This window comes from Protopterus annectens, chromosome 12.part0 (genome assembly GCF_019279795.1).
Source record: "Protopterus annectens isolate FY-2018-M chromosome 12.part0, PAN1.0, whole genome shotgun sequence".
Lineage (NCBI taxonomy): Eukaryota > Metazoa > Chordata > Ceratodontiformes > Protopteridae > Protopterus > Protopterus annectens.
The window spans coordinates 1,117,473,009-1,117,495,114 of NC_056746.1; the positions used below are offsets into that span (position 1 = coordinate 1,117,473,009).

Genomic DNA, 22,106 nt, shown 5'->3' on the forward strand with positions numbered 1-22,106 from the left:
TTTGAGACCTATTTTGGATCTTTCCATCCTAAACACATTCCTACTGCCAAAATTCAAGATGCTCACTCTACAGCAACCTCTTCCCATGCTGGGCAAGGAGTCTTGGCTGGTAACATTGGACCTCAAGGAGGCATACCTGCATGTCCCAATCAGACAAAATTGCAGAAGATACCTCAGATTTATTGCAGGTTCAACCCATTATCAATTCTCTGCATTGCCCTTTGGCTTGTCTACTGCGCCCAGAGTATTCACGAAATGCCTGGCATCAGTAATTGCCTACTGCAGACTTCAAGGGATACAAATATACCCTTATTTGGACGACTGCCTGATCCAAGCGGACAGCAAGCACATTCTTCTGAAACATCTGGCTTATGTAATAATGTTATTAAACTCTCTGGGATACAGTCAACAGAGAAATCCAGGCCAATACCATCTCTAAATATAATTTTCCTGGGTGCCAATTTGGACACAAACACCCAGATGGCCTACCTCACGCCAGAGAAGCAGGGGCAACTAATTCAATATTTCAAAACACTGGCAAATTGCACCAGGCTGACTGCAAGGAAAATCCTGCAGGCTCTGGGATTTCATGGCATCTTGTATCTTGCTAATCCCATGTGCAAAGCTGCATATGAGAACTACAATGGTACCTATAAAACATATGGTCTCAACACAGCCACAGTTTGGAAACAATAATACCACTACTTCCATGTCTGCAAAAGGAATTTCTGTGGTGGGCTCAAGCATGTCAAGCAAACACAGGTCTTCCATTCAGCAAGCCTCAAGCAAATCAAGTCATCACAACAGACGCCTCGGACTACGCCTGGGGGGCGCACATGACAGACCGGTGCATTCAGGGCAAATGGTCCCAAAAAGAAAAGCGCCTTCACATCAATCAAAGAAATGCTAGCAGTAATAAATGCTATTATAGCTTTCAAGGACCTTCTACAACCAGGTCAACTATTGATAAGAACGGACAACACCACAGTTATGTGGTACATAAACAAGCAGGGAGGAACACATTCCTATCCCCTGTGCAGACTGGCCATATCACTTTGGAACATGGCCATGGGCTTACAAATGGAAGTACAAGCACAGTACTTGCCAGGCAAGGAAAACACGCTGGCAGACCACCTAAGCAGGAATATGACAGATCCACACGAATGGATGCTGCATCCAAAAGTTTTTACAGAAATAATCCAAGAATGGGGAAGGCCAGAGATAGATCTCTTTGCCTCCCACAAAAATCAATTGACAAAATTCTGCTCCGGACCTTCCACCCAAAGGCCTGGAAAGTGGACGCTCTCAGCTGGACATCAATGACTGTTTATGCCTTCCCGCCTCTTCCTCTGCTGCCCACAGTCCTATTGAAGACCAGAGCAGACAGACCAAAGATGATACTGATTGCTCTGGACTGGCCAAGGCAACACTGGTACCCACTCCTGAGGAGCCTGACTCATTCCCCTCCATGGACCCTGCCTCTAATGCCTCTTCTGACTCGGCACAGCTTCAAAACTCTTCAGTCAGCTAAAAGCACTCAATCTAGCCGCATGGAAGATTCCTTAGCATCACAGCAGGCCCTACTCTCCAAGGAGGTGCAGGATGTCATTTTGGAGGCCAGAAGGCCATCAACTAGAAAAGCTTACTCCGCAAAATGGAAACTATTTTGTGTCTGGAATGAGAAAAAGGGCCAGAACCCTGGAAAACTGAATTTACCTCAAATACTACAATATTTGGCTGAACTACTAAGCAGTGGACTTTCGTTCTCCATCAAAATCCATGCCTCAGCCATTTCTGCAGAATACAACACTGATCCTCCTTTATTCTCTCACCCTAAGACAGTTCCTCAGAGGGGCTAAGAATTTAAGACCTCCAAGGAAACCACCTATACCTGCTTGGGATCTAAATTTCATTCTGGAAAATCTGACTTTGCCTCCTTTTGAGCCAGGTGCTTCATCAGATTTGCAATATTTGTCCTGGAAAACAGCTTTCCTTCTGGCTATCACTTCAGCTCGTAGAGTTTCAGAACTACAGGCCCTCATGTCTGTCCAGCCATTTATCTTCCATCAGGACAGAGTTTCATTACAAACCAACCCTTCCTTTATGCCTAAAGTGGTATCCAGGGTAGCTTTAAATCAGGTCATACATTTACCTACTTTTTATATATATATATATATAGATATATATATATAGATATATAGATATAGATATAGATATAGATATAGATATAGATATAGATATAGATATAGATATAGATATAGATAGATAGATATAGATATAGATATAGATATAGATAGATAGATATATATATATATATATATATATATATAGATAGATATATATATATATAGATAGATATATATATATATAGATAGATATATATATATAGATAGATATATATATATAGATATATGTGTTTTTTATATATATGTGTGTATGTATTTAATTTGTAATCTAGGATCGATTTAACTTTTAGGATAGTTTCCCTTTTAATACTTTGTACTTAATTAAGAGGACCTCACTCAGATGATTGGGTAATTGGATGGAACGGAACTTTTTAAGCTGGAGGCTGCTAAATGTTTTTTATCTGAAGAAGTCATCCCAAATGGTATGACGAAAAGCGCTTCATGTGTACTCATGGTACCTATTAAACTACGGAAGAATTTTGTTTACTATAATCAGACCTGGTTTTCTTTGCTTTAAGCTCTTTTTTAGTTCATTGGTTTCCTACGTTTTTCATTAGTTCTTGGTTTGGTGCTTAGAGTTTATGGCTTCGGAAAACCTGAACAAGTCTGACCACTCTAACAGCAGTTTGCTGTTACAAGATCAACTGCATGAATCAAACGACGGCAATTTAACTGCTTTAATTCTGGCACTTACTCAGCGAGTGGATGATTTAGCAGCCAGATTTGAAACCGGCAACTTTAATCCTGCAGCTTTTCCAGCGACCGGTAGTGGCTCTGAGGACATTACACCAGCGCAACGCATGCGTGGTACACCAGCAGATAGTGAAGAGAGAGTTAATCCCTGGTCGGGAATTACTTTTGGCAACAACCCTGGTTCCAGTCTGAACAGACAAGGACATACAATTACATCTATAGGGGAAAGAGGAGGCGTCTGGGAGCTTATCGGAACTCCCGGTTTCGATAAATGGCTTAATGACACCAGTAAAATGTCTTTTCAACAAACAAATGGTACGGGACTTTCGGCTGACGACGCCAACAATATGCAGGTCAGTGGACTGAGTTTAGCAAACAAATTAAAACTCTTGGACACCAAAATGGTTAAAATAAAGAAACTACAGCTCTAGGTTAATTGCCTCAATGAATGTATTAATGAAAACTTAGTACCAAAAGGTTTGCGCTACCATGTTTTTCCTTCAGGACTGGTAGCAAACCCTCTTTTCCATAGAGAACTTTTAGCGTTTTTTGACATGCAGGGAATAGGCTTACTAAAGCTTATGGTTAAGCATTATGGACTGCAGATCATTGACTTATCTAATGATGTTAAAGATTTGAATGGGGAAATTCTTTCTAGTGCCGAGTTTCCCCGTTACAAGTACGATTATGATCAATCTTTTTCTACAATTGATCAACTCTTAAGACTTAAATTTAATAAAAATAAGAAAATGGCGAGGGACCGTCTAGCATACGAAAACGGTACAGCTTATCCTAATCCACCACTATCCCAAACGAATCACAGTCCGCCAGGCACAGTAGGGGAAAGTAGTGTAGATACAGAGACTGATGACTTGAATAACAGTAATGGAGGGGTCCATATTAACCCCAATGGAAGAAATAATTCGTAACCTGAAAGGAATGCATGGACAAATCGGCTTAGGAGGAATAAAGAGAGGGGTGACCACCCTAATCATTACGACCAGGTGGACAACTTTAACTATGCATATCAAGGGGCTATTCCAAAAAAGAACTTTACTTATCAAAAGATTCAAAAAAACAACCAACGCCCCATGAACAAACCGAGGAGATAAACAATGAAATTGTACTACCTAAGATCTCCACTAACAGAGCAGGGGACTTTAAAATATATAACTATTCAAGTTTGGATATAGATCCCTGCTTTGTAGAACTGCTGGCCAAGGGCTATACATTTATCCCTAACCAGCACATGGACTTAGTGGAGAGTATTAAGGACTTGAAATTGTTTGTCAGAAAACTTAACTTACATTTACTTCTAGGTAAATCAGATTATACTACTTCTATTTACCATATTCCGAGTGATTATAACCCCCCCCCCCCCCCCTTGGACCCAACCCTCCAGTTTATTTGAGGACATTATGGAACTAGACTTGAGGTGCTTGGCTAATAAAGAGAATAAAATTTTTATGAATAACAATAAGAATAACAATCAACCTAACACCACAGTTGAAGAAAAAGATTTCCTCAAACTATTTAAAACATTGAATGTGAGGGCAATTAAACCTGATAAGGGAGGGGGGCTCACTCTGATCATTACGACTACATCCAAAGAGTTTCCACCTTGTTTGATAATGACACTTACCAGAAAGTTAGTGTGAATGAGATCAATCGAGCTTATAGACTGATGAAGAGCTATTTTAGTGATTTGTTTATTGAAGGCTATATAGATATAGATATGTATAACTACATCAAAACTGAATGGCCTAGAATACCTGTCTTCTTTGCAACACCGAAAATACATAAAAACCTACAAAATCCTCCCTTTAGGCCATTAATAGATGGGAGAAATTCCATAACTTATGCAAGTGCAAAACTGGTGGACAATATTTTGAAAAAATATCTAATTAACGAAACTCAGATTAGTAAGGACTCATGGGCTTTCCTGGCTAAAATAAATGGAATAGAATTTAATGAGGAATTTAATTTTCTCACAGTAGATGTGGTGGACTTATACACCTCAATACCACACGATATAGGGCTTGAATGGGTGAACTTGTATTTAGTTAAAAAAGGAGCCCCTAGTAACAAAATTTATCTGGTTACATTTCTACTTGATATAATCCTTACCAATAACTTTTTCCTATTTGACAATGACTATTATCTGCAGAAATGCGGAATAGCTATGGGGTCACCAGTAGGAGCCAGTTTTGCAAACAGTCATGGCCTACTGGGAGACTGAATACATCTTGAACTCTGACTGGTATTCCTATAACATCAAATACTATACCAGGTTCCTGGATGACATTTTCATTTGTCTACATGGCAATAAAAACACAGGAACTGAACTGGTTAACTATCTGAATAGTACGACAAGTTTCCTTAAATTCACATCTGACTTTCAGGAGACTGTAATTAGCTACCTCGATATTAATTTGATAAAGGATAGGGAAGATAGACAATTTTATGCCAAGATTTTTAGGAAGGCCACATATAGTAATTCCTTCCTACACTTTTCGAGTTTACACCCCTATTGTCAAAAGAAAGCTATCGTTAAGGGGCAAGCCATAAGAGTAGCCCGTATGGTAACACGAGAGGATTATTTTATTTCTGAATGTAAATTAGTTGAAGATATGTTCTATCATAGGGGGTACCCTAGGCCTTTGCTTAAAAACATCTTCGATGAAGTCAAGATGAAGAGAAATAATGGGACCATCATCCCCCTGCTAAGAGTAAAAAATACCCACATCATACCAGTTGAAACACTGGCAAGTCAGGATCCACCGGACAACTATGACGACTTAGGCTCGAGAGAGCTTGTACATACTGAGAACAACTCTAGTGTGGAGGGGCCCATTGTAAGTACTGAACCGTTTAGATTCATCACGACATTTAGCCTTGAAAGTAACATCATTAAAAATATTCTATACAAAAACTGGACCACACTTTTATATGATAAAGTGTTATCCAATCTTCGACTCCCCCCTCTAACATATAGGAGGGGTAAAAGTCTAAAAGTACTCTTAGAGAGTCGAGGCTCGAATATTAAAGGCAAAGGGACTTTTGGCTGTGGTAGTTGCAATTATTGTAAATATATTAAGATAGGTAATACAGTTGATTAATAACAAGACTTATACCCTTAATCACAAATTGAACTGTAATTCTAAAATGGTAGTGTATGGAGCAGTATGTTCGAACTGCTCATGCTTCTATATAGGAAAGACGGAAAGGAGACTGCGAGATAGGATATATGAGCATATTAATGCTATCTCTAACATGAAGACGGATAACGCGTTGGTTAAAGATATTTCTACCTTTCCTAGTCGGTTTCAAATTTGTAGGGTTGGACCAAGTGAGACCAGATAGCAGAAGAGGCCCATTCAACTTATTACTAGAAGAACATGAATTATCCTGGCAGTTTCGAACAAATGCTTTCCTGGAACCAGGACTAAACGAGCACGAATTTAAGTCAAAAGTCTAAACTGATGTCTTGTTGTTAGACTTCTTGTTTAATACTACTCTATAGCATGCACCCTCACCAGACTGTTAATTAGTAGCTGCCATTTGACGATTTTAGGCTTATAGGCTAGTTTCCCCTCTTATTTCTTTAATTAGTCTGTTCAAGTCTTATTGGAGCTTGGGATGCAGGGACTTGCTAGTTATTTCTGAATATATACATTTTTTTATGACTTGTTTAAGTTAGATTTTTATATATGTGTATGTATTTAATTTGTAATCTAGGATCGATGTTTTAACTTTTAGGATGGTTTCCCTTTTAATACTTTGTACTTAATTAAGAGGACCTCACTCAGATTGGATAATTGGATGGAACGGAACTTTTTAAGCTGGAGGCTGCTAAATGTTTTTTTATCTGAAGAAGTCATCCCAAATGGTATGACTAAAAGTGCTTCATGTGTACTTGTGGTACCTATTAAACTACGGAAGAATTTTGTTTACTATAATCAGACCTAGTTTTCTTTGCTTTAAGCTCTTTTTTAGTTCATTGGTTTCCTACGTTTTTCATTAGTTCTTACTTTTTATCCCAATCCTCAAAACAAAGGAGAGATTACTACATTCCTTGGTAACTGCGTTATTATTTTGACAGAACAAAGCCTTTCAGAAAATCAGAACAGCTCTTTGTGGCCTATGCGGTAGGAGCTCAAGGAAAGCCAATTTCCAAGCAGACAATCTCAAAATGGATAGCCCACTGCATACGCTTTTGCTATTCCTTTCATGGCAAAACTGTTCCTACAGGCATTAGAACTCATTCCACCAGGGCCACAGCCACCTCTGCAGCCTTCCTCAGAGGAGTTCCTACCAAGGATATCTTGGAAGCGGCCACAGTTCTGTGCATACCTTCTCCAAACACTACAACCTACCATTATACTCCAAATCTAGAGCAGGCTTTGCCACTGCAGTCTTGCAGGGCATTTTGGCTCCTAGTTCCACCTAGTGCCTACCACCCCTTTCTTAGCTTTGGGATTCTACCCATCTGTTATGACTGCAGCTGTATGCACGATGAACATAGTACAGTTTTCTACCTACCATAAATGTAGATGTTAGAGTGCTAATACAGCTGCAGTCCAGGTTTCCCTCCCTCCTTCCTCTCTAGGGGTATTTTCATGGTGTATTTGCTTGCAACTACTGTTTTTTGATTATATTGCATTGCATTACTTCATAATTTTATGTATTGCCTTCCTTCTGGGGGCACCTGACATTTTGGGCAAGAAAAACTGAAGAACATGGCGTCGGCTGGTTCTTTTATACCCCCTGTCGCACTAACGTCAGGGAAGAAGCGATGACAAAAGACGCCGGACCTAGACTTTGGAATTAGGCCGACCGAGGACCCGCCTGACTGCATGAGCACATCTGTTATGACTGCAGCTGTATTAGCACTCTAACATCTACATTTATGGTAGGTACAAAACTGTACTTTCTGGACTTCAGCCACCTAAACTGAATCATAGACCAATATCTTGATGGTCACGATATGGTCAGTACGACCATGTCCTCTTATGATTGTGCTGTCAATATCGAAGACTGATCTTCACATCCGAATTACCCAGGCTTTCAGGAAATGCTTCATTTCTGCCTAGGAGTCCGTTTTCAATTTGGGGCGTTGCACTAAGTGGGGTCCTGCAGTTAAGTACTTGCTCTAGCATATAACAGCTGTCACTTTAACTATCCAACCTTATTTAAAATACCACTGACTGCATCCAACCTTATTTAAAATACCACTGACTGCAACCTTCAGTTTGTCATAAAATTGAATGTTTTTTAACTTTAGTCTCTTCATTGTTAAAATAAATGACAAAGGGTTGTGGTTTAGTTTGCCATGTAATCAACTTTTAGTCGAGACAATTCTTCCATAACTAAAACTACATCTTTGGGGAGAGATGCTTTATTCTCCCATTTATTCAGTAAGTTTACATTGCTGCTGGTGGTATTCCTGATCCTCTGTTTCCCATCACTGGTTTGTGATTCATGTCCAACATACTTTTGATTCTCATCTCCCAGTTTGTTGCTCAAGCGCTTTCCCTTCAAGTAGAAAAATTGTTCCACTGGCAGTTCTTTTCCACACCAACCCCTTGTCAGAAGAATGAGCAGCAAGATCTCTTCACCTTGCTGACTAATCCTCAGTCTGTTCTGTATCCAACAAAAGTATTCAGAAGACTAGCTAGATGTGGCAAATTATAACTCAAACCTGACTGGTTTACAGTGAATGAACATTTTCCACAGACATTATGGTAGTCCCTAATTTTAATAATGCTCTACCATAGGCAGGTTTGGAGCATACACATTGTGTGCTGTCTCAATGTGGTTTGTAACACCAGTGCAGTTTCATATGTTTCTGTATAATGAAAATGCGTTCCTGTTTCTCGTAGCAGAAAATTCAGATTTTCTCTCCTTTGTTTTTGAAGCCTCTTACATCGGCCATTCCATTTTCCATCCTTTTAATTTGCATAATCCTCCAGATTCTCACTTTTATTTTAACCTCTGGCTGCATTTGACTTTTTCCCCATCTTACATTTCTGGAAACAGTGTCGCATACTAAAGCTGAGTCTATTTTTGTTGATCTTCTACAAAGCTTACGACATCCAGTTAGCAGTGTACTTGCAAGTCGGCACTTCAGTTCTACTATTTTGAACTTTTTACTGCCTTTTTCATGCTGGAAAAGCTGTGTGCTGTCTTTTTAGAAGCCTACTTTGGTAGTTGACATGGCATAGTCGTCCCTGTCCCCCCCCCCTCCCCCAATGCCACATGTGTAGCAACTGTAAAAGTTGTGAATCCTAAGTGCTGCTGTTTTATTTGACTGGGCATCAGTTTAGCAGGTGCATTTTGTGACCATGTTAACTGCATTTTTTTAGCTGAGCAAAAGTTTTTATGTACTGACTTGAGAGCCTTGTTTCCTTAAAATTCAGCAGTAATTTTTCTTGGTATTTTGTGATAGTGTCATATATAGACTGTTTTACATTGTTGCCCTGAACACTACTTTAGGATAATGAAATTAAGATCACAGTGAATCTATGTTTAACTTATTCTGGTTTAGACGCACTGAAGTATTTGGTGTGCTCAAGACTGTAGAGGAGTAATTTATCTCGTAATGTAGATGACTTTATTACAAGCAGGAGGTATTTGGGCCCGTTGGTATGTGACTTAACTGTTGGTCTTCTATGTTGATGCTGTGCAGTTTTGTTTTGCTGCTGCAAGTTCTGGTCATTAAAGTTTTCCTTAACTGTTTGCTCATTTTGTTTGCTCTCTAGTTAGAGCAGCTATCTCTCCAGGCCAGTGATGATAGAAATAGTAAACTGAGGACCATTCTGAACCATGATTGCTTAAAGCTTCTGGCCAGGCAAGAATTTCAGTCAACAATCCTTCTCCCTTGCTTATGAAGAGTGGACTTGGGCACATTTTATTTCTGGGTAGACACAAGTTGTCCAGTCAGATGCCTGCCTGTTTTTGCTGTAGCATAGCAGTAGCTGCTCACCAGTGTAGTCATGTGTTCCAGTACAGAAACTGTATGCTGCTGTCAAAAGATCCACGCAGGCACTCTTCTGGGCATAGTCTGTGAGCCTTTGCAATTTGCCCCGATGCAAAATGCATGTCCATTTTGCATGCCACCATGTGTTTCCCAGAACAGATTGCCTGGCCATAATGTTTGTGGAATGTGAACTTTTTTAGCAGCAGTTATGTTGTGCCTCAAACAAACCTATACAGAAGGCAGCTGCAGTAGTTTTATAGTGGTGCCAGCATGATAACTTTGTGCAAGATTGCTTAGAAATACATGTGCATGTAGTGCCTCTTTTGGTGGACCCACTGACCCAGTCCTGTATGAGGAATACTTTTTGGACTTCTATTCATAATTGTATCCGAACCACAAATGCATTTGCCATAGGGTAGAGAGGTAGTCTATGTGCAGTGAGTGAATTAAGCAGCATGGGCCCCTTGAGAATCAAATTGTATGTGGAGTTTCTAGTTGCTCTTTCCTTACATGTCTTGCAAACGTTGTTCCTTGATAGGCCTTTAGCCATTCTTTCAGATTTGACTGTGGTGTATATCAAAGGGGTTTCACTTGCAGAGAAGCAGTAGGAGTAATTTGGCAGTTTTTCAATTACTAGTAAGCACACAGTCATTGCTGCTTCCACTAATTAGTCTTGTATGTGGCAGTGAGGTCACATGTTAAGACGTGTGCTTTTGGGAATTGCTCCCTTCATCTGTGGGTATTATGTGTTTGTGGGTGTTTTTTTTTTTTTTTTTTTTTTTTTTTGAGGGGCGGTCAGATGTGCTGTTAAGACAAAGGTGGCTGTGTAAAGCATCCCCAAAAACGATCACTACTCTATTTCCCTTTTGCAATACCTTGTACCACCCTGAAAGTAACTTGTTACAGTCACTCTGATCTGAGTACTGGTCTCCGAAAACTGTTCTTGGTAATGGCTTGTCAGTTAAGAAGGCTAGTCAGTGATTCCCCCAGTTCTTGATACTGCAGGCTAATACTGTACACCCAGTTTGCAAGTGCTTGTTTTTCTCTCCCAGCCTTCAAATCTTCAATATGTTGCATATGTCTGTGCAACACAGATCTTGCATTAGTGGGATCCAGAGCTTGGGCAAAAAATTCATTCTTAAATGCACATCTCCCTCAAGTATCTGATCAGTTTCTGGGTGTGTTACAATGTCATTTTGTCATTTGTATTTACAGGTTATCAACAGAGTGGGCTGTAACCAAATCTGACATTCTTTTAAGTAAGATTTAGTCACAGCATGGTCCATTCTCTGCACCTTTGTCTAACCATAAACTTTAACACTTTCTATAAGCACTGTTCCTCCTTTGGTGCATCTGTTAAGTGCACACACGTGCCTGAGTTTGTGGAAGTTTTCTGCCATGATGCCAGGTTCCCTAGTATATGTAATTTTTTATTTCCAGTTTATTTTACTTGCTACGGACTACAAGAAATGGCTGATTTCACCTAGCTGTTAATATACACACCCCTATTGCAGTGCACAGTAGATGTTATTTAGCACCATTTTCTCTAAATTAGTGTTTTCATATTAGTTGGGCAAACCAAATATTGTACTGTTGGAAGCAATGTTTGTCCTGTGGGATTTTTAGATGCACAGTAGACTTGATGTCTGAGGATTTCAAAAGGTTAAAGTTGATGGGTGTCTTGTTATGGTAAGAATGTAACTTTGTTCCCCTGCCTTGAGTACACTTTTGATGTGGCTTTTCTTTTAGGAATGATGGGACCACCTATTGGAATGAGGCCACCAATGGCCCCACCTATGGGACCACCACCTGGTCGAACATCAATGGGAATGCCTCCCCCAGGGATGAGACCACCAATGCCAGGGATGAGTGGTAAGTCTTGCATAAGCATGGGTGTAGCTTACACTGAAAGGTTGTAAAAATACTTGTGGCAGTATCAGTTCTTGATTTAATGGTAAAAAGTAATGGTTAATGGGGTGGAGATTGTAAGCAGTTTACATTTTGTAGCAAGATATGTCAGATGTACATATAGAATTAAACCAGATGCAGTTTTTTCACTCTACTTTGTAGGTAAGTAAAGACTTGGTCACAGTAACTGTTGCAGTCTTATTTAGTTGCATTTAACACATGGTTGGATCTGTTATGGATGAGCATGTATTAGCCGATACAGATTAAGACCAGTGTTAACTGAGGTCCAACCTTTACTCTTACTGAATGAAATGCTAGTCATTGACCATGCAAATGTGCAATCTGTAAAGTCTTGACTACTTCTGTTTGCAGACCATATCCACCATCCCACCCCCAAAAATCTAGTTCCTCTGTGGTTATGCAGAGGGGAACATTTATTTGTTCTCTAGAGAGAAGCCAGTAGTTATTTTTCGCAGAAGTTTGTGTGATCTGTTTACCTGTTTAACTGGTGTCTGGTTCAGCATAACTTGGAGAATTTTGAATTTAATACAAGCGGTGTAATAACTTGCCTGACTATATCCAGACTGGTTATTCGCTCACCTTTTACATCTGTTTTTTTTGTGGAAGAATGAAGCTAGAGTTTTTAGAGAACTTAAAGAAAATGAAGTTGTCTTCACCCTATGCGTCAGTTTTGTCGTAACCATGTTCGCCCTTGCCGAGGCGGATAAGCACAAAGGACTAAAATTTTCCTACACACTACAAAAATAGCAGGTCGAAACCAAAAATTTTAGACATCTTAATTTGGCAAAACCTGCCATTCTGAAGGAGGGAGAATTCTGATCTGAAAGTGAGAGAAATTGTGCTATTCATTAACATGACTTTATTCTGTCGTGCAGTAATAGTGTGCTATGTTTGTCCATTACCTGTTTTACTGACTTGGGGACTTGTTGCGCAGAGTAGGTGGTCAGTTGCTTACCTGGTGATTGACTACAGGCTTCGGACTGTAGCAGCAGGCATTTGGACGTTCAAGTCTCTTGGGACTTTTGGATTAAAAAAAAAAATTTACAGGAAAACTCCCAAGCGTTATCAATGGTCACAGCTCAGTAAGTGTGCAAGTCTCCTGTGCGTTTTTGTTCTCGAGTGCCCCATCAAACTGGGGCATACAAGTTCCACACTGAGAGAAACTTAATTTCAACGAAGAGCAAGAGGAATTTGGGGGTTGTCTGGGGTTGAAAGAATTTTAGTTTCTAACTGGAATTTGTTAGACCGTGGGTATTTTAGGGGTAGGATACTGTGCTTGCTCAGTCTTCAGTTATCCTCCTTTTGTCTAGTTTCTTTATTGGCTTGCCTAAGGTACACCCTCTCTTTTACCCCAGTCTGCAAGAAGAAAATTGTTGGACTTCAGGTTTTGGGCTAGAAATTTTTGACTATGGCCATTGCTTATTCGTCTGACCATTCTCCTCCAACAACATCCCCTTTGGTCTTAAATCCAGTCACCAAAGACTAGATTGACCACATCCTCTGACTGTAAGAATGCCCTTTAGTAGGCAAGTCTTTGGGAGGGGGTCTTCTGTTGTCCAGATGAACTTGCATTTGGGCTAGTATAGCTACACGGACAGGGAAAGCTTCCAGAACAGAAAAGGTGAGCCTAGTGAGAGAGCTTCCCAGTTCCCATCTGTTTCCTTGAGTACAGACAACTCATATTTGCTACAAAACACTTTTTCCTTGTCTTCTGGTCAAGAAGAAAGATGATCACGTTGATCATTGCTGCAGTAGCTTAAGCCATGAGTTGTATCTTCCATAGGATGGAAAACCAGCTTCCAAAGCAAAGGGCGCACCTTTCACGTGCAGCTTGAGCTGACAAGCCCTCCAGAGCTTTCATACTGCCAAAGACTCTGCTCCTGAGGCTTTTGTGGAGTTCCTGTCCAGGAGAGTTGAAGTTCGGAATTTTGTTTTCAAGGGAGTGTTGAGATTGCGTTTTTAAACTGAAGTGTTCCTGTTTAAAAGTTGTTTTAAAATTGAAAACCATTTTCTTCTGAGGAGAAACTGTTTTAATTTCTGGGTCTGACTGAGTGATTAAATGCTTTTTACTGTGTTGCTGCTAATTTCCCTGGGAAAAGCACTGTTTGGCTTGACCATTGAACAAATTGGTAGCCCCATGTTTTGTCCTTCTTCCAGACTCTCAAAGAAAATTAAGCAAACTGCCTTTGCCAACTAGGCTAGTGGTTTGCCTCTTCTGCAGGTAGGAGAGTCTGTGGACATTAGTTGTACCTCAGGTCACTCCTCTTACTCCTGTGGTGTAGCACATACAGCCACTGTGGACCCAGAGGTTAGCCACATCCTCTGGGGTCCCCTCAGTGAGCACTCTTCTAGTTTGGGAAGAGGTTGTGGGGAAGGCTTCTCTGTTTTGTTAGAATGGTGCCCATCCCCTGGCAAAGCTGTTGCCATTTATAACTGATCCTGTGATTCCTGTCAAAAATACACGGAAAACTAAATGTGCATTTACTTTAGGGAGTAGTTTACTGGGTCTAGCTCAGGGTTTCATTTGGGTTATTTAGCTACCTTTTTGCTTTCTGGTAAAAAAAAAATCTCTGCAGGAAGAGATCCTTTCCAGATTCTGATTCTGGACAGGAAGATGAAGGGACAGACAAACTTCATTTCTGATTCTCCCTCAAAGGGGAGAGAGCTGTTTGGTTCTCCTTTTGGGGTCTTCCCCGTCTTTGACACTATATTTTCAGAATGTGCTAGTGTTTTCAGTGGGAGTACACTTTCTCAGTTGCTTAGAAAATGTGATGCTACAGAAGGAATTTCATGAACCTTCTCATAATCGTGCAATATTGTCTCACGCAGGGAGACGACTACCCCCAAAGCTGACAAGGAATTAAACACTTTGTTTTTTCAGATTTTGACTGGTTAGGCTCGCATGCAAGTTTATTCTAATTGTGCCTTTAAATTTAGCTTGTACTAGTAATTGCTCTGTTTAGTATGCATGACTTATTCTTCAAGGACTGTGGTCTCTTGTCTAGCTGCATTTTCAGAATCTAATAAACCTCCCCAAAACTATACCAGAGGATGCAAAACAAAAATTTTCACCTTTGGTTTGTGTTTTTGTCCTTCCCACTTTTTGATCACCTCTGCAGAAAGGGGCAAGCTAAATGAGGGAATCTTTCTACCCTCCAAAATTTGTAAAGGGTTCTCTAAACCCTCATCCACGTTGGCAAAATGGCAAGGGTATTTCAAAATTCAGGATGACCCCCACACCAAAAATGGTCTTTGGCACCAGGTAGTTTCAGACTGGTTCTGAAGATCCTCCAAGGTTACAGTGAGGGATTAGAACAAGTCCCTCCTTACCAAGTTGGAGAAAGTTTACTGCCAGATACCAGTTCTGCTTACCATATTCCTTTTCATCCAGCGTTTTAAGATGGTTACATATCTGTTGTCTGCCTTACCCATTGGACTATCCACTTCACCAAGAGTGTTAGTAGCGTGTACCTTTTAGTTATAGCTCTTTGCAGGCTACAGACTGTCCATTAAAACTAAATCTATGGTAACTTGAGATTTCCTGCAAGTACAACCTCCCAGATTTAGGAAGCATTGGCCTTCTAAGAATTGGTCCTTTCTGGTCTCTTCCAGACCTTCAGTCCAAACCCAGGAACAGCAGACCACCTAGGTTACAGTCTCCGACTACGGAGTGGGGGACTGCCACTTCCAAAGCAGAAAGTAGTAAGACGCCCCCTATGGAAAAATGTCAGTGACTTAACCTTAACTCTTCCAAGCCCTGCTCTGCTGTCTGCTTTCTTAGGAGGAAAGCTCACCCTGCATGCAAAAAACTGGGAATTCGTTACCCAGGACAAATGATTTTTAAATATAATTTCCCAAGGATACAGATTACACTTCCACACCCTACACAACCCCAAATGGTTGGCCAGACCTACCATCATATCAGTGGGTAGAGGCTCAACATCAGGTTCTCTCCAAGTATCAGGGCTGTTCAACCTGTCCCAGCAGAAAAGGGGACAAGGTTTTTATTAAAGACTTGTCTGGGTACCCAGAAAAGCCAGATCTGGCATCCTATCCTGGACCTCTCTATTCTAAACACCTTTCTGGTAATCCCAAAATGCTAACACTTCAACAGCTGCTTCCTATGGTAGGCAAAGATGCCTGGTTGGCAACCTTAGACTTAAAGAAGTTTGCCTGCAAATTCCAACAAGGGAATCTTGCAGGAAATACCGATGCTTCAGAGCAGGCTCCATGCACTCAGATGTTCGTGTTTCACTGTTGCAGTCATTACATTTGGGTTATCTGCTTGCAGGCAGCCCTCAGTTGGCCTGATTATTGGTCTTGAGTCCTGCTTCGGTTGCTGGCTTATCTTCATGATGTCGGGTAGTCAGGGTTATAAAGCATGCAACAGATGCCATTTTATCAGTTTCTTGCTGTGCAGTGCCCAAAGCAAAAGCAGTTTGCAAGTGCCAGTCGGCCAACTCCTGAAATTTTTGATTTTGAGTTTCCGAACAGAAGTCTTCAACTAAAGCCAAGTACCCCGTTGGAAACTTTCTTGCTCCTTACTGATACCAGTAAAAGTTAATTGCATTAATTGTAGAAAGCAAATACCTCAAAGATTTTCATTCTTACTGTATTCCTTGCTTAGGCCCTGACCACGACGTACCTTGCTGTCTGTTTTATGCTTTAATCAGCACAGTATCAGTCGTCTATATATTTTCCCTTCTAAATATTTTGGTCCTGTTTATCCAGAAATGTCGGTTAGCCATCAGACTACCAGGATTCCGAAAAACGCAAAGAAAGACAGGCTGCCGAGGTCCAAAACTGCTGATGACACTAAGCCAGTCACCAGTTTGCTGGTACTCCATTGAGGGGCATTTGCAGCCCCTGATACCTGCTACTTCTGATTCGCATGCCTCTACTAAGACCCATTCTGAGTCCGGTATGTTGCGAGATGCTTCAACTATGGAACCTGTGGATGTCTCTACCTTGGATGGGTCCGGAGCAGCTGTGCCAGGCACTGGCTTCTGAGGGTATATTCAGGCCTACGGACTTGCATATTAAACCAATGCCGCCTTTTTCACTTGGGCCTAAATCTGGAAACATGCCTAAAAAAACAAGAATGGCTGAAGATCTAATAAGTAATCAGCGGAAGCCACCCCCAAGAGGCCTAGGACTGAAGTTGTTTATGTTTATGAATCTTCTGACCAGGGTTCCGTTTGTTTTTTTTTTTTCAGATTTTCTTCTGATCTGGATTTGCCCTTGTCTACTTATGAGGATTCTGATGCAGAGGACTCTATTCCCTCTGCTTCCCCTCCAGAGGATTTTTCTTAGTGAAACCTTGCATAAACTAATGGAGAATTTCCACTGGGAAAGCAAGTTTTTTTCTGATTAAAGAGGCTTGGGGATTTGTTTTACTCCTGCCTCAGCATAGGCCTTTAGCTATTCCTCCTGTACTAGACATTGTTGTGCTTTTTCGGAAGTTAGTTTGGCCCCTGATTCCTTGCCTCATACTCCAGAAAACCTGACAGATATTACAGGGTCCCCAAGTCACACAAGTTCCTTTTTAAAAATCCTATTGCAAATAGAAACCATTTCACAGGGGCCCAAGGGCATTAAAGCTTCTACGGCTAAAAATCCTACCCCTTCTGATACAGACTCCAGGGCGGTGGCTAGATGGGGTAAGAAGGTTTTACTTATGCGACCTTGGTAATTAGGGCTTTAAACTGCCAGTTTCATATGTTAAAGTATCAGCAAACATGTTGGATTGCTTAAACAGAAAATGATTCCTGGCTGTGTTGAAAATAAAGAATTAAAGGATTTAATGCATTCTGTTGAACAGGTTGGAAAACTTACTTTGCAGTGTGGATTTGATTCATTAGAGGCCTTTTGCAGGGCTGCTGTTACTGGGTCTGTGCTCAGAAGGCATGCTTGGCTTAATTAGCAATCTTTGCCTGATCATGTCAAAGCTAAATTGCTGGATGCTCCGTTAAATCGGGACCGCCTGTTTGGTAACAAGGCTGAGGAAATTCTTAAGACGGAAGATGAAGCTAAGTCTATAAACTTAAAAGATTTCTTACAAGTTCAGCCTCCTAAATTTAGTAGGCACTGGCCCTCTAAGGATTGGTCCTTTACAGCCCCTTCCATGTCTTCTCAAGCCAAACCCAGACGAAACTACCTCAGGTTTCAGTCCCAGGGGACACACAAGACTAAACAGTGGGGGTTTCCCACCCCCAAATTGGGGAGTAGCAACACCCCCCCCCCCCCCCCACCCCATGGAAAACTGTCGCAGTGACTTGCTTTTAAAATTTCCAAGCACTTCCCAACTGAATGCACCTTTTAGGCGGAAAGATTGGTCTGCATGCAAAAAACTGGGAACTCATTACCCAGGACAAATTAGTTTTTTAAATAGTGTCCCAAGGATACAGATTTCGCTTCCACACCTTACCAACACCAAGCGGCTGGCCAGATCTACCCCCAAATCAGTGGGCAGAGGCCCAAAATCAAGTACTCTCTCAAGCATGGGGGCTATTCCGTTGGTACCAGAAGAGGAAAAGGGACAAGGTTTCTATTTGAGACTTTCTGGTACCCAGAAAAGGCAATACATGGCATCCTGTCCTGGACCTTTCTACTCTAAATACCTTTCTGGTGATTCCAAAATTCAAGATGCTGACTCTTCACCAGCTGCTTCCTAGGTTAGGCAAAGAATGATGGCTGGCAACACTAGACTTTAAAAGAAGCATACCTGCACATCCTTATCAGGGAGTCTTGCAGAAGATACCTACGCTTCAAAGTAGGCTATATGCATTCGTTTTTGAAGAAAATTGCCTCTTTTTGCACTGCCTTTTGGCTTATCTACTGTGCCCATGCATTATCCGTCCTTTGCACTGCATTTTGGCTTAATTACTGTGCCCAGGGTATTCAAGTGCCCAGCTCTAGTCCTTGCATTTTGCAGGCAAAGAAATATTCAGATATACCCATACCTGGATGATTGCCTAATTCAGGCAGAAAGCCAGGACATACTTTTGAATAGTCTGGCTTTTTGTTCAAAGGGTATTGACTTGTCTGGGGTACACCGTAAACTAAAAGAAATATTTGGTACCCTGCCAACAAATTTATATTCCTGGGAGCAAACTTGATTACAACTTCCCAGATGGTTTTCCTCACGCCAGAGAAACAGATTCTTTTGACAACCTACTTCAAACAAGTGGCCCCAAAAACCCTGCTGTCTGCAAGGCTTTGGGTTCATGGCCTCTTGCATTCTTCTAATTCCATATGCAAGACTGCATATGAGGAAACTGCAGTGGTATCTCAAAAGCCTATGATGTTAACATTCACAGGATCTAGAAACCATGATAGTGTTTCACTGTTGCAGTCCTTAAACTTGGGTTATTGGGTTATCCTGCTGGCAGGCGACCCGAGTTCCAAAGTCTTGGTCTGGCGTCGGTTGCTGTCGCCTCTTCCCTGACATCAGTGCGTCAGGGGTATAAAAGTTGCAACAGACGCCATTTTCTCCAGTCTTTCTTGCCACGCGGTGCCCGAAGCAAATGCAGTTCAAGTGCCAGTCGGCAGACTCCTGAGATTTTCAAAGTTGAATTTCAGAACCCGTCTTCAATAAAGCTAAGTACCCCATTGGGAAACCTTTTTTTTCTTGCTCCAGACCGATGTCAGTAAAAGTTAATTGTATTTCTTGTGGGAAGCAAATACCTCTTAAGGACTTTCACGCTTACTGCATTCCTTGCCTAGGCCCTGATCACGACGTTACTAGTTGTTGGTTTTGTGCTAGGTTCAATAAACGCAGTAATCTGAAGTAGTTGACTTCATTTGTTGGGTATCTGATCTGAATCAGCAACTTTATTCAGCTAAGATCCTAGCTCCAAGCTCCTCCCCCTGCCATCCTTCTCTGTCCTCCAGATCTCGTTTGCTGTGGCTTATTCAAGCACCTAGAACGAGTTCCAGGTGTAGGGTTTTGCGAGTTTTTGAAGAAAATTACCCATTTGTCACCTATTTTCAGTTTTAATTGTTAAGCGAGTGAGTGTTCCCTTTTTGTAGTTAATCTAGTTCTGTTGGTAAAATTTATATATTTTTTAGTTAGTCTAGTCTTCCCTCCTCCCCAGTGTGTGAAGGTGTTTGGGTTGGGCCTATTTTATTACTATGGCCAAGGCCCCTAAAACCTTCTGTTCTAAATGCACCAAGTATAGCCATAAGCTATCCCTGGTGGATGGCCACACTCGGTGTGTTTATCTGCCTTGGGATGACCATCTTTCTCCGGGCTGCACAATTTGTGCAGCCTTCAATCCCAGGGCTTTGAGGGATAGGAGGTTGAAGTTTATTCTGGTGGGGCTTCATCCTCTTCTCGCTACCGCAGCGGTCCCACCTTCTGTCCCTGCTCCCCTGGCTGGGACTCACCCTCCCACCGTGACTCAGGAGGAGAGGGAATCTAGGAGGGAGAAAAGAAGCAAGCAGTCTCTTAGGGCCTCCAGGCCTTCTCCTTCCCGGCTCCAGTCACCCCGCTTTTCCCCGGGGCCAGTGGAGGAGACTGTCGCCTTCGAGGCGTCACTCCAGGCCTGCCTCTGTGGCCTCGTCTAGATCAACATGAAGTTTGTCAGATGCAGATAGGGACCGGATGATGCGTAGGTTTCTCCAGGCCCAACTGCAGATGGGAGTGCTCCTGCCTCCCCCTCTGGGTCCCTGACAGAGGACACAGACTTAGAGGAAGGGGAAGGTTCCCCAAAGTCGCCCTCGAGGAAGTCTCCGGAGACTACATGGAAATGCTTCATTTGAGAGGGGGGGTGGTCAGCCCAAAAGCTTTCCTCCGATGAGTCTGTTTCTGGAGGAGTTTGACGCAGGCCCATCTACCTCTTGAGTGTGTCCTCCCGCCGATCCCCTGGTAGATCTGATCACTACCAGGGCATGGAAAGGACTGGACACTGTGGAGTCCATACCAGTCCACCCACAGGATGGTTTGGAGCAAGGGTGCTCCAGTAGATGCCATGTTGGTGGCGGCTGCCACCAAGAAGGAACTGGCCCAGGAGAGTTCCTCTGCCCACCCTCCCGATAAGTCTGACGATGGACCGCTTAGAGAAGCGGATGTTTGCTGTAGCCACCTTCTCTGTAAGGTCGCTGAACTACGTGCCATATGTGATGCCACTCCAGTGGGATCTCGTCAAAATACGCAGGGTCGCCCCCAGAGTCCGGCAGAGGATAAGAAAATATTCTGAGCCCGAATGGCCATTCAAGTCCATTTCGAACACTTCTAACACTTCTATGCGACTCCTTTCCCATGCCACGGAAGGAGCCGATAAAGCTAGTGGAGCAGGCATTGTCTTATGGCGGCATGCTTGGCTCCACCTCTGCGACTTTGCGGAACCCTTGAAGGCGTCCTTCGCAAATGCACGTTTTGACGGCTCTTTGCGTTTGGTCCGGAGAGACTGGAAGAAGTCTGCCTTTGGGATCCGCTTCTCTGCTCCCCAGAGGCCCTTCTCCATGAACCAAAGGGGACAAAAGATGCTCCGGACTCCTTGTCCTTCAGAGGCGGAGGGGGACTGAAGAATTTCGGGAGAACCCTTTCCGGATCGGCCCAATCAGCAACCCTGAGGGGTTACTTGACTGCTCCGCTCTGGAGGCGGGGGGGGGGGATCTCAAGGCACCTAGCAGTTTGGGAGTCCATTACAACAGATTGCTGGGTGCTTCGAATCATATCCAGAGGTTACACTATCCCATTTCTGAGTCTCCCTCTCAGACCCCGGAGTCTCCCCGATGTCCCACCCACTGAAAGGGAGGCAGCAGCTACTGGGGAAAAAAAGAGCAATCCAGCCTATCCCCCAAGATCAGTCAGGATCAGTCTTCTACTCCAGGTTCTTTTTGCTGCCAAAGACGACTGAGGACTTGAGACCAATCCTCAACCTGTTCACTCTGAACCTGTCGGTTGCCAAAGAAAAGTTCTGGATGGTCACCATTCAATCCATTCTCCCACTCCTACAGGAGAACGACTGGATGTGCTCTATAGACCTCAAGGATGCATATTACCGCATTTTGATGGACAGACTATCCAGAAGGTTTCTCTGCTTCCGGCTGGGAGCCAGTCGCCATCGGTTCAGGATCCTTCCCCTTGGTCTCACCACAGCCTCCAGGGTGTTCACCAAAGTGATTGCAGTTGTAGCGGCCCATCTGAGGCTTCAGGGAATACAGGTCTTTCCGTACCTAGACGACTGGCTCCTGACCGCCCCCACCAGGCATCTACTCTGTTCAGCCAGGAATTACTTCCTTCACTTGGCCTCTCATCTGGGAATTTCATCAATCTCAAGAAATCCTTCCTTCAACCAACTCTGACCTTAGAT

The 22,106-nt window shown here is 42.4% G+C and overlaps 1 protein-coding gene across 1 annotated transcript in view; it reads left to right on the plus strand.

Moving 5' to 3' along the window:
- LOC122816262 (small nuclear ribonucleoprotein-associated protein B'-like) overlaps positions 1 to 21,898 on the plus strand; it is a gene marked incomplete at its 3' end in the record, with an annotated part of 55,785 nt that extends 33,887 nt beyond the window's left edge. The window contains exons 3-5 of the mRNA XM_044089000.1: positions 11,608 to 11,730; positions 18,700 to 18,704; positions 21,893 to 21,898. Coding sequence (XP_043944935.1) covers positions 11,608 to 11,730; positions 18,700 to 18,704; positions 21,893 to 21,898 — 134 coding nt within the window. The remainder of the gene's footprint in view (positions 1 to 11,607; positions 11,731 to 18,699; positions 18,705 to 21,892) is intronic.
- Positions 21,899 to 22,106: the final 208 nt, after the last annotated feature.